The sequence below is a fragment of the Pan troglodytes genome, chromosome 16, assembly GCF_028858775.2.
Source record: "Pan troglodytes isolate AG18354 chromosome 16, NHGRI_mPanTro3-v2.0_pri, whole genome shotgun sequence".
In the NCBI taxonomy this organism is placed as follows: Eukaryota; Metazoa; Chordata; class Mammalia; order Primates; family Hominidae; genus Pan; species Pan troglodytes.
Genome location: NC_072414.2, coordinates 28,833,153 through 28,845,242, shown reverse-complemented (window position 1 = coordinate 28,845,242; position 12,090 = coordinate 28,833,153). Strand labels below are relative to the sequence as shown.

At 39.1% G+C, this 12,090-nt stretch overlaps 1 protein-coding gene across 12 annotated transcripts in view; it reads left to right on the top strand.

Annotated features, from left to right (window-relative positions):
* MEIS2 (Meis homeobox 2) overlaps window positions 1-9,087 on the top strand; it is a 210,548-nt gene extending 201,461 nt beyond the window's left edge. For 4 of the 12 annotated variants that reach the window (XM_063794694.1, XM_001137088.7, XM_009428769.5 and 1 more), the window contains exons 10-13: window positions 3,426-3,484; window positions 4,874-4,963; window positions 5,302-5,397; window positions 7,655-9,087. In XM_063794694.1, the coding sequence (XP_063650764.1) occupies window positions 3,426-3,484; window positions 4,874-4,963; window positions 5,302-5,360 (208 nt within the window). In that variant the 3' untranslated portion in view covers window positions 5,361-5,397; window positions 7,655-9,087. Of the gene's footprint in view, window positions 1-3,425; window positions 3,485-4,852; window positions 4,964-5,301; window positions 5,398-7,654 lie in introns of all 12 variants that reach the window. The other 8 variants (XM_009428767.3, XM_001137495.5, XM_009428766.5 and 5 more) reach the window with 3 other exon arrangements.
* The last annotated feature ends 3,003 nt before the right edge of the window (window positions 9,088-12,090 follow it).

The window sequence follows — 12,090 nt, the reverse complement described above, 5'->3', positions numbered from 1 at the left end:
GTAGATTATATGCCTGCAACTTCGAAATCATTCTGGTATGACATTAAAACTTAGAGAATTTTTTAATATCAGATACAGATGAAAAATCTAACAGTCTTTGGATTGGAAATAACTTGTGGGGGTTTTCATTAAAGTTGGGTGCAGCTTGCTGCATTTTGGTTAGTTGGATGTCTTCAGCAATTTTTCAAATGTTTTGGGTTTGGCAAAGTCCAAAATGTTTTTTGCCAAGACCCTCTTTTCCCCTTATTTTTTAAACCCGTGTGAAATTCAAGGATAACTTAATCCATATGTGTCTGATTCATTTACACTTAACTCATCAAAATGTTATTTTATAAGGCCCATTTAATATCCATGGAACCTTTTGAGTCTTTTTAAGACAAGTCTTTTGTCTTTGAACCAGCAAGTTACATTTTTCCATATGAATGGAGCCTGAACCTTGAAAGACTGAAGATGAGTTGATTTTCAACTTAGCTTCTTCAAATTTTACGTAAAATCAAAGCCTGATACTCTGTTCACTACTTGAGCATTGAAAAAGGTCATTTTAAAAAACATAGATTAGAAGATGTGGAAAAAAATTTATTTCATGTAATTTTGAGAAAAGACCATATATGGAAATTTCATCTTAGAAATATTAAATAAATAAAAATTATTTCTAGTTTGATTTGTTTTAGCCTATAATTTAAATGGCTCCATGTTATGTATGTCAGTGTATTTTCTAAGAGTGGCCTCTGAGTCATCAGTACTGGTAGGAGGCGGTAATTTCATTTTTTAATGTCAGGGTTTTCTTACAGTCAGCTCATTAATTGTTAATTTTCGTAGTAATATCTATGATGTCAATAAAATATCCCAAGATCAGGGGAATTGACAATTGGCAGGAGTTGCATGTTAAGAGATTTCTGAAAATTTGGGGCCCATATGTTTTTAAAATTCTGTGTGATTTGAAAGAATGTGGTAGAATTATGAATCTGGCAAGAAATAGCACTATGGATCAAAAACATTGTTTGAGAACAAAAATCCAGAGAGGCTAAATGGTGCCCAAGTGAAAAAAGCAAAATCTCTGTGACCCTTTGTAAAAGGACCTAGTGAAAACCTTCAGAGGCTTCTATTCATATTTGCTTAGGAGAAGTGGGTAAAGAAAGGCCATTGCCATAACTGCTAGTGAACATCCAGTCCATGCCATGGTAACTAGTTGAAAATGTTATACTGGAGTGGCATTTCCAAGTTCAGTGCTTCTATAAAGACCTGCTAGCTCACAGAATGCTTTTTTAATGTTCTGCATTGTTGTGTATCCCCCATTGAACAACCTTTTGAGCGGACCCCGTTTTTACTAATGTAAACATTCTGACTAGTATCCAAAGAAATGACCTTTGAGTGAACCTCTAACCTTCCCCGTAATTATTTGTTTGAAGACAGTGTGGAGTTCTCCTGCTGAGAACTAAGAACCATGATGCCTTGCAGCTCTGTGAGTAAGGGAGTGTTTGGGGGAACTGGAGAGAAAGACATAAATAAGGGAACAACCTCCAGATGTAAAGAATAAAAGAGTGAAATTAAAAAGGGAAAAAAATAGCAATTCGTTTTACCTAAAGAGTTAGACTATACCGAAAAAAAAATAAAAATAAAAAACGCAAAACACAAAAACCAGGATTAGTAGCACATAAAAGGGGGTAAAACCCCTGCCAAGTGTGTCCTCTATTAGAAACTTCAAGGAGAAGAGCCTTCTCTGACCCTCTTGAGCATCTCTGCTGGTTTCAAGGTGAGCTGATAAAAACAGTTCCTGGGGTGGAAATATCAGGTCAGTCCTCCTTGGTTGCTGTAAAAGTGGTGGGGAAAGAGTAGATAATTAAGTTCTTTTTCTGATTGGAGGGAGGCTTCTGGAAGTCTTTGTGATCTAGTCAGATATTCATTCCTCAGCAACATTTCAGGTGACAGGTGGGAAGAAAGATGCAGTTTCAACTCTCCTTTTGTTTTCATCTCTACATAGCTGATCACTTTCTTTTTTGACAACTGAGCTACACTTTCTTAAGTAATAAAGAAGTCCATTGTTTTGCAAACAAACACCATATGCAAAAGACTCCTTTGGTTTTCTCCCAGCTATTATTCCTCAGCTTAATTGTATTCCCACCAGAGTGCTCACAGGAGGCCTGACCGAGTGGGGCCTGACTGTCCTCCTCCAAAGGGACTTCAGCTTCCTCGGAACACAGAGCTGCCAGCACACACTGAATTTTTCTGGCTAATTTCAAAGAGTGAGTTTTCAGTTCCTGCCTGTGGCCCCAGGTGGACTCATTAATCATGAAGTCCCCCTGTGCTTAAGATCTGAAACTGGAAATATTGACAGATGTTATCAATGGGTATATTTTTAAGGAGAAGCTAGCTGGATGCTCCCTGCTCCTCCCAAATGCGTGGTCAGTGAATCGTGTGCATGAGCTCAAATGTGTGGGGAATACACGTCGTTAAGTGCACAGGGACAAGGGTAACTCACAAATGGTAGAAAATTGTTTTGTTTTTATTAAATTTGGAGAAATAAAGGAGATTTCTTATCATCTTACTCTGTTTGTACATGAATATTTGATGGGCATTATTAAACATTAAAGTAACATGAAGTAGGCACTTATTTTTGGATTTCCAACAAAATTAGATCCAGGCTTCTTAGATGAAATAACTGCTTCTCCTTTGCATTCCTGCGATTCAGCCACCACCTGATTTGCAAACGTTTCTTGAGCTCTAATATCAAACATGTGTACCTGAGGCTCTGTCTTTCTAGTGGGTTGAAAGGTGGCTGGGTTTATGGTTGGCAGTTACCTTATCCTCTGCCCTGGGTGTCCCAGCTTAGGCTGGAAAGGCTGCCCCCAGCTGGCACTGACCTCTGAATGACCCCTAACTTTACAGGCTTAAACTGCAGGAGTTGCCGAAGAGCAGAAGTCTTTCTGGCCAGCACTTATTACTGCTGTGTTGGTGATAAAACTTCAGACAGCCTAATTGATGGCTTTGCTGACCTAACAATACCTTGTGAAAGCCGAGTGCTAGAGCCTGGTCTCCATTTATGACCAGCTGCAAGGGGAAGCTGGGTCTCCCTATCACGGGGAGTCTAGGGAAAGGGGGAAAGTCTTCCAGCCTGAACTTTAACCAGATTCCTACTTGTGCAAGAAGCAGAAGCACAATTTGAAGTTAATAGAAGCTTTCTCATGGAGAACTTTATTCCCTCTCTGAGCTCTTCTAGCAAGTTGTCTTGGAGTTGACTACGCAGTGACGACGGAGATTACCCAGTCAACTATTTTTGAACACTGAAAGGGAAAATCACCTTTAAATTGAAAAGATAATTTTCAGAAGAGATTTGACTGTATTTTGTGCTCCTCAGCATTCATGCAAAGGTGTTCGCAGAGTACAGAAACGGAGTATGATGACTGGACTTCTCTGTTCTCTTTCAGGTTTATTAATGCCAGAAGAAGAATAGTACAGCCCATGATTGACCAGTCAAATCGAGCAGGCAAGTTCCAAGTAGTATCTATATTTATGTCCCACAGGCACAAATCCTCATCAAGTTATACTCCAGTAGTTTCCTCATCTGATAAATAAGTGCTTCCACCAGGCATTCTGGATTTTTTTTTTTTTTAATGTCCCCAGAATCCCACTCAAGGAAGCAACTTCAGTAAGTGGTGCTAATTGGAGATTTCCCACCCTGACTCTACTGACACTGCTTTTTATTTTCTTTCTGAATTGGTAATTGGGCACAAGTATTAATGCCACAAGCAGCATGTTTGTGAGCTCTGGCATTACCCCTTGCTTGTCTGCATCCAATCATTAGCACACTCTCATTTTTCTGTTACCCACAGCTCCTTGGTGTATGCTAGGCTTTCCCTTCTGTAGCATCTGCTGTTAAACTTATTGTATCCATTCATTTGCTTTGGCTATTCATAATATCCTATTAAAGCCTGACTTGCTGCATTGCCACCATTATTTTTTATTAAAGAATATTACCTTTGTTTAAAATGCTTCACATCCATGCTGCTAAAATACATGTGAGCTTTTCTCAGAATTCTCTCAATTTCTCTAAAACAGTTTTTGTATGGTACTATCAGAACCCTCCTGGGATACTCCAAGTCGTTTTATTTTGAAACAGACATTTCCTCAGTTTACTGAGGGTTTGTGGTCTCCTGCAATAAGGCTTATAGGGAAAAAGTTTTCCTTGGGGTGATGACTGCTGCCACTAACAACGGTGTTAAACTTGATGGAGATTTTACCTGTGGCCTCGCTTTAAAGGATTTGTGAAAATTAGTCATCCTTTGGCAAAATTTCCCCAATAATGCCAAAATATGTTCCCACTATTGGAGGCTAGGGAGAAGAACATAAAACAATGGAAATATTATATTTACTATGTTTGTATTTCCTTGGGTGTGAATAAAAAGGCAAGCATTTAATTGAGTCTATTTAACCTTGTGAAATTGTATTCAGGTTTAAAATGTTTGTGTAAAATATGAAAATTTTGTATTAAGCCACCAGAGATGGCAGCCTCAGAGAATCCCAACCAAATGGTACATTGCAATATTTATATATGTGGTACCCCTAACTTCTCCAGCCTTCGTCCCCCTAATCAAGAGATAAGTAAAAAAGCAAGGGCTGCAGAGGACGAACCCCCTGGGAAACTGGCCAGTGAAGTCTTTCTTCCAGAACATTTTTAAAGCTACTCACACACCTTCACTCAGTCATCAAGACACTCAGACAAACCACATCCCCATTTGTAGAGTGCCAACCACATTGTTGCTATAACGTTTCAGTGCTGCAGCGGGAACAATTGCTGATTGTTTGGTATATCTTTTCTTCTTTCTCCTCTGTGTCCTCGAATGACCACAATCAGGTTTTCTTCTTGATCCTTCAGTGAGCCAAGGAGCAGCATATAGTCCAGAGGGTCAGCCCATGGGGAGCTTTGTGTTGGATGGTCAGCAACACATGGGGATCCGGCCTGCAGGTAGGTTGGCTCATCCCGCCTCTGGGCTTCCCTGGGAAGTGCCACCTGCTCCACCAGCCTCTCCATCCACTCTACTATCCCACTGTCATGGTGGGTTTAACATTTGCCTGCTGCCTGCTCTGCCTGCTTTCTTTACATTGGGTGGGGGAAAAAATTCCTCTTTGAAAAAGTAAAGATTTTACCACAGTACCATTATACTCTGCCCCATACACATCCTTTTTCTTTTTTCTTTTTAAACCAAGGCAATAAGTGAAAAGGAATCTGAGTTTCCTTCTATTTTTTCACCATCAATTATTGCTGATTTTCCGGCCTCTTCTTGGATTTTATCTCCTTTCTAGGACCTATGAGTGGAATGGGCATGAATATGGGCATGGATGGGCAATGGCACTACATGTAACCTTCATCATGTAAAGCAATCGCAAAGCAAGGGGGAAGTAAGTACAGTCGGGTGCGATCTGTCTTCACTATCACTTCAGAGACTTTATTTTATTTTTTATAATTTGCCCCCATTTTATTTTTCCTTGCCCATAACTGCATGCCTTTCCAAACTAAGGACCTGTTTTTAAATATGTATCACCCATCTCTGAAGTCACAGATGACACTGATGTGCACTTTTGAAAAGGCCAACTGACAAGCCTGCGTGTGTTTTAAGCAGGTGGGACTGCCTTTTAGCCTGTTTACTGTGGCCCCAATGTGCACAAACACAGACATCAGGCAGATATTGGACATTTAAGAATAAAAATAATGTCTTGGGGGCACCAGTTGACTGAGAGAAATTAAGCAGGCTTCAATGAAGCGATAAAAAAAAAAAAAGGAAAAGTAGAACTGTCCTTTGAGTGACATAAATCTGTCAGAATACGATTGATGCCCAAATTATCTTATATGCAAAGATGAAATGCTGCAGTTCATTATGCCTAGTCTAGATATATGACAGCAGTGACACCATTGATTCTTCACTAGGGAGTCGGTGTGTTTTGATTATTTTTTACATGTGCCTACTGACTTTCGACATGAGACAGAAAGACAGGAAAGTCAGTCAATAAATTTAAAGGGAAAGACATTTAGGAGCAACTGAATATGAAGGAATGGATTTTTCACTGAGGCTGAATGGCTGCAGTTGGATTAAGAAACCCATTAGACTTTAAAGCTTCAAGTGTTTTTGACATCTGAAAAAAATTCAGAGTCTGCCAACAAGATATATCCTTTGCTGAAGACACCAGAGCATAAAAAAATTCATATAACATTGAAACTTCCTTGTTTAATGAGGCTGAATATAACAACACGTACCTTGATTAAATCATTCTCTATATGTAAATAGAGGCCAACATTTTATAGGAGATCTCAGGGGGTCACCACGGCACACCACTGATGAAGCCAATTTCCTTCCTTCCTTCCTTTACTAATGCAGTCAAAAAATGTAGAAAGCAATGTTCCCTAAAACAGCTATAGAGAAAACATTTGCTCAGCTTGGATAGTTCTTAATATAGGCCATATAATTTCTAGCCTATTTAATTACATAACATATTTTATGCTTCATGACCAATTACATTAATAGCTTAATACAGAAGAATATTATCCTCTCTTGATTTGATTATGCAGCCACACAATATGGTATATTTGGTACTTAATTATCATCATCCATTGAGCAGGCTGCTGTGGTAGAATAAACAGAGAGCTGGGACTATGCAGGCTGTGTTATTGTCTTTAGATGGTTTTGCCACTTCTGTTAATAATGGACTGCGGATCTACTTAACAAAATGACTGCAGCATATAAGCCTTTAGATTACCAGCTTACAGTGTCAAAAACATCTGTTCAGCTTTTCAACTGTATGCACTGGAGGTTAAATAGAGGTGAATAAAGCTGTCCTTTTAGATCCGGGGATGTGCAACAGTAAATATAACCTTAATTCAATAAACAGGTAACTTGTAAGAGAAATCAGAATCCTTACAATTGCTGACTTCCCACCATTTAACTCATAACTTTGAATGTTGCATATCTCAATTAAGAATTTCTACATTTATTACATTTTATTCCCAATATCAAGGCATTATTTGGGGGGATTTTCAGAAATAAACTACCGGGCATGTCATATGACCTCACATTGACTTCTTACCTTTGACCTTTACAATCTCTTGGGTGTACTGCTATAGGAATGCCTCTAATTCAAAAAGGGGGCTTCATTTTAAATACACGTAAAAGCTCATTTCTTCAAAATGAATATGCTGTAATGTTTTGTATAATAAATTTTTCATGAGGAATTACAGATATGATAAGATGTCAATTTTATTTTATTTTACTATCTACAATTTTTGTCCATGTCTACAAATGCAACACAGAAAAATAAATGATCTATCAACAGTTAACTGATAAAACTCGACTCAAAATTTATATTCTTATTGCATTTATCAAAGAAATGTACTGAATACCATTTTGAAAAACAGTTCCACTTTATGACATTTAGTTGCATTAAATATTTAGTTCTGTTGTGTTGCATTATACTGCTGTGCGATGAAATTAAATGCAAACTACAATTTGAATGTCTGCAAACATTGGCAAGAATCTGCAGCTAAATTTAGATATAAGATTTGCAGTGTCTGTTGTTTTTTTTTTTTTTCTTTTCATCTTTGATGGGTAAAGTATAAAAATGTTCAGGAATTTGACCCGCTTTCTTTTTCCCTCTCTATTTTCAGGTTTGCAGAGCATGCCAGGGGACTACGTTTCTCAGGGTGGTCCTATGGGAATGAGTATGGCACAGCCAAGTTACACTCCTCCCCAGATGACCCCACACCCTACTCAATTAAGACATGGACCCCCAATGCATTCATATTTGCCAAGCCATCCCCACCACCCAGCCATGATGATGCACGGAGGACCCCCTACCCACCCTGGAATGACTATGTCAGCACAGAGCCCCACAATGTTAAATTCTGTAGATCCCAATGTTGGCGGACAGGTTATGGACATTCATGCCCAATAGTATAAGGGAACTCAAGGGAAAAGGAAACACACGCAAAAACTATTTTAAGACTTTCTGAACTTTGACCAGATGTTGACACTTAATATGAAATTCCAGACAGCTGTGATTATTTTTTACTTTTGTCATTTTTCATCAAGCAACAGAGGACCAATGCAACAAGAACACAAATGTGAAATCATGGGCTGACTGAGACAATTCTGTCCATGTAAAGATCCTCTGGAAAAAGACTCCGAGAGTTATAACTACTGTAGTATAAATATAGGAACTAAGTTAAACTTGTACATTTCTGTTGATCACGCCGTTATGTTGCCTCAAATAGTTTTAGAAGAGAAAAAAAAATATATCCTTGTTTTCCACACTATGTGTGTTGTTCCCAAAAGAATGACTGTTTTGGTTCATCAGTGAATTCACCATCCAGGAGAGACTGTGGTATATATTTTAAACCTGTTGGGCCAATGAGAAAAGAACCACACTGGAGATCATGATGAACTTTTGGCTGAACCTCATCACTCGAACTCCAGCTTCAAGAATGTGTTTTCATGCCCGGCCTTTGTTCCTCCATAAATGTGTCCTTTAGTTTCAAACAGATCTTTATAGTTCGTGCTTCATAAGCCAATTCTTATTATTATTTTTGGGGGACTCTTCTTCAAAGAGCTTGCCAATGAAGATTTAAAGACAGAGCAGGAGCTTCTTCCAGGAGTTCTGAGCCTTGGTTGTGGACAAAACAATCTTAAGTTGGGCAGCTTTCCTCAACACAAAAAAAGTTATTAATGGTCATTGAACCATAACTAGGACTTTATCAGAAACTCAAAGCTTGGGGGACAAAAAGGAGCAAGAGAATACTGTAACAAACTTCGTACAGAGTTCGGTCTATTAATTGTTTCATGTTAGATATTCTATGTGTTTACCTCAATTGAAAAAAAAAAGAATGTTTTTGCTAGTATCAGATCTGCTGTGGAATTGGTATTGTATGTCCATGAATTCTTCTTTTCTCAGCACGTGTTCCTCACTAGAAGAAAATGCTGTTACCTTTAAGCTTTGTCAAATTTACATTAAAATACTTGTATGAGGACTGTGACGTTATGTTAAAAAAAAAAAGGTGTTAAGTCACAAAAAGCGGTAATAAATATTTCATTTTTGATTTTTTGTTAGGCTTTTGCGTTTTTAATGGTTTTAGGACAAGACTGCACAATGCCAACTCTATACAGTGTTAAAAGTAGGTTTTTCCCCCCAGCAGTTGAGTATATTTTAAACTCATCAATAATTTTTAAGGTAATCATCTATAGCCTTTCAATGTCTATTTGACCTATAAGTTCCACCAGCAGAAAACTTCTAAAGGTACGAAACTATGTGTACATGATGAGCCAGGTTGAAAGATCCCCTTGAACATGCTCAACCTCCTTTTTAGATGCATGACGTTAAAAAATATATACTTTCAGATAAAGCTTTTCGTGGTCATCTCTGCCAGAATAAAGGACTTTTCAGGGTTAATTTTACAACATAAGAAATAATGTCTGTGCTCAAAGGTAATTTATCTGCCTGTGTTTTTCCTCTGCCTGTCTTACTACAATATTGTTGGATATGTAAATGAAAATTTACATATGGGTGTTCATAGATAAGTAAACAACTTCTATGGAGTTTGAAATTCTGACTTTAAAAGATTACTTAATCATTAATATTTTATAAATTATATTGTGGTGTATTTTTATTTCAGACACATCCATGTGCAGGGATGCTAGTGTGATGATTTGATAACTAAACTTAAATTTTTTTCTGAAAACAAAACAAAACAAAATGGACGGTATAATGCCATTTTCAAAATTTTATGCAACATTCCTGGAAATCTATACCATTAGCTTATTGATACTGCACAAACAATGTCTGCTAAAGTGTGCAAAAAGGGTGAGGCATGTCCCCTCAATTTTCAAATAAATATACTATCCTGGAATTTTTTAACTCTTAAATTTTGAATCTTTGTTTAGAAAGAATAATATCATAAACTTTGGCTAGATATGTGATGTCAACCGGCTAAGGAAATTATTCATCATCTCTGCAAACTTAAACTTGGAAGAAATCCATAGTTATTATTTGGGGCTCTTCCATCTTTCCATTTCAGACAGCATTTATGGAGGTTCTATATAAATGAACAAGGAAATACACTTCTATTGTTCTGTATTATATTTAGTTAGGTAGAATTTTTACAAATACATTTCAGTTTAAGTGGTGTGTTGCTGTTTAAACATAGAAATAATGCTTCTGACACAAACTAACTTAATAGAGAAATTCAGTGCCACTTGGGAAAGAGAGATAGCTTCCCTCTCATTTTGGCTATTCTATTTTACATGAAGTCTTTTTGTAAATTTTAAATATTTGCCTATTTTTACTTTAAATACTTTTATGTAAACTATGAAAATTCCCCATTATAAATCAACTCTCACATCAGGTGGGAAAAAGAACCTTTTTTTCTTTCCACTCAGTAAATTCTGAAGGGTTTACTTGGCAATTGGCTCGTGTTTAGGATGTGTTTTATGCAATTATCAAGTTATCTCATTGAAGTTTAGAGACCAGAGCTCTCAACTCTTGGTTTTAATGAATAAAGTCATCTCATGCTTAGTTTATTCGTCAAACCCACGTCCTATCATGTTAACTTTAACCTTCTTAAATATTTGGAGATGAATGATAATTGTAATATTTGTTTGCATTACCTTGCTCTCCCCCACCCCCAACCCCATGATAACACAGAGAAGTGATAGATTTGTCCAATTTTTATAATGCTTTTTTTACACCACCCCGGAAGGCACTTGCTCCTATCTCGGGTTTACTATTTAGTGTAAAGAGTTCCGATTTGGGTATATTTAAGAAAGACTCAGCTGTCAAAAGCAAAGAAACTGGGAATGGTGTTTTGACAACCATATAGTGTTAAAGGAAATACTGTAGTCTGAATAAAATTGCTTATGTTCTCCAAAACAAGAGTAATATAAAAACACTTTTTTATTTATATGAAAAAGCAAAAGCAGAAATAAATTCCAAAGGTTTCCCTTTCTTTAAGAAATTCTGAGAGAACTGCAGTCGCCATCTGTTAAGGGTTGGGAATTGAGCAAGAAGCCACATTTTAAACGAAAAAGAGAGAAAAGACCAGGAAAGTCTGTGTCTTCCGTCCACCCCTCCTCTCTCCCACCCCCTAGGTCAGCACCCCTCACGCCCCCCAGCTCTCACCCTCGTTAGAGTCCACCAGGATCCTCCTGCCTCCTCACCCCCTCCCGCCCCCGCGGGCCTGTTAACCCGGAGCAGATTTGGGAAGGGAAATGTGGCTAATATCTCTAGCAGCTGTCAAAGGAGGGACCTTCCTTCAAAGGGACTGGACAGGGATCCTCCACAAGTTCTCCATTAGCTAGCAGGCCAGCAATTTGATAAGGAGCCTGGACCTCCGCTACAAGTTGCCACTCAGTTAGAAAGTCCGGTGTCCGGGTGTCTGGATGCGCGGAGTGACCCCAGCTTCGCGGCCGCAGCCCCCGCCGCCCACCCAGCGGGGTTGGTGCAGACGTGCGTCCTGGAGCCTGGGAGGAGGCAGGACAGAGGCTTGGGCCGCGGCAGAGGGGCGTGCAGAGGGCTACCCTGGCCCTCACCTGACCTTCCCTGGGCGCGTGTGTTAGAGTTAGACCAACGTATTGCAAACTATGGGGGCACGGGGGGCCCGTCCCAGTTACAGTTGCAGTCATCAACTCAGGGCGTCGCGCGCCGGGGCGAGCCCCCTCCGTCGGGGCCCGGGCTGGGAGAAAGTGCCGCGCGGGGGAAATGCTGGTCTGATGGGGGAGGCCGGTCAGATTGTGATGAGAATGGAGGCCGTCGGGGCAGTGTTTGAAGGGAGGTTTTAATATTAATAGTTTCGGTGTAGAGACAGAAGGGAGATTGCGTCTACGGCTCCTCCGGGCAGACTCTGGGTGACAGGAATGATGGATGATCCGGCAGAGCCCAACAGCTCCTCCCCCCCAGCCCCAACAGTGTCAAAGCTACTTTAGTTGAAGCTTTAGAAATAAAATAAACAGCATCGCCACCCCCCCCATACTCTTAGTACACCTCCACCCTCTCCCCCAGCTCTCCGACATCGATTTATGGATCATTATGTATCAATTACTGCCCTCAATACCT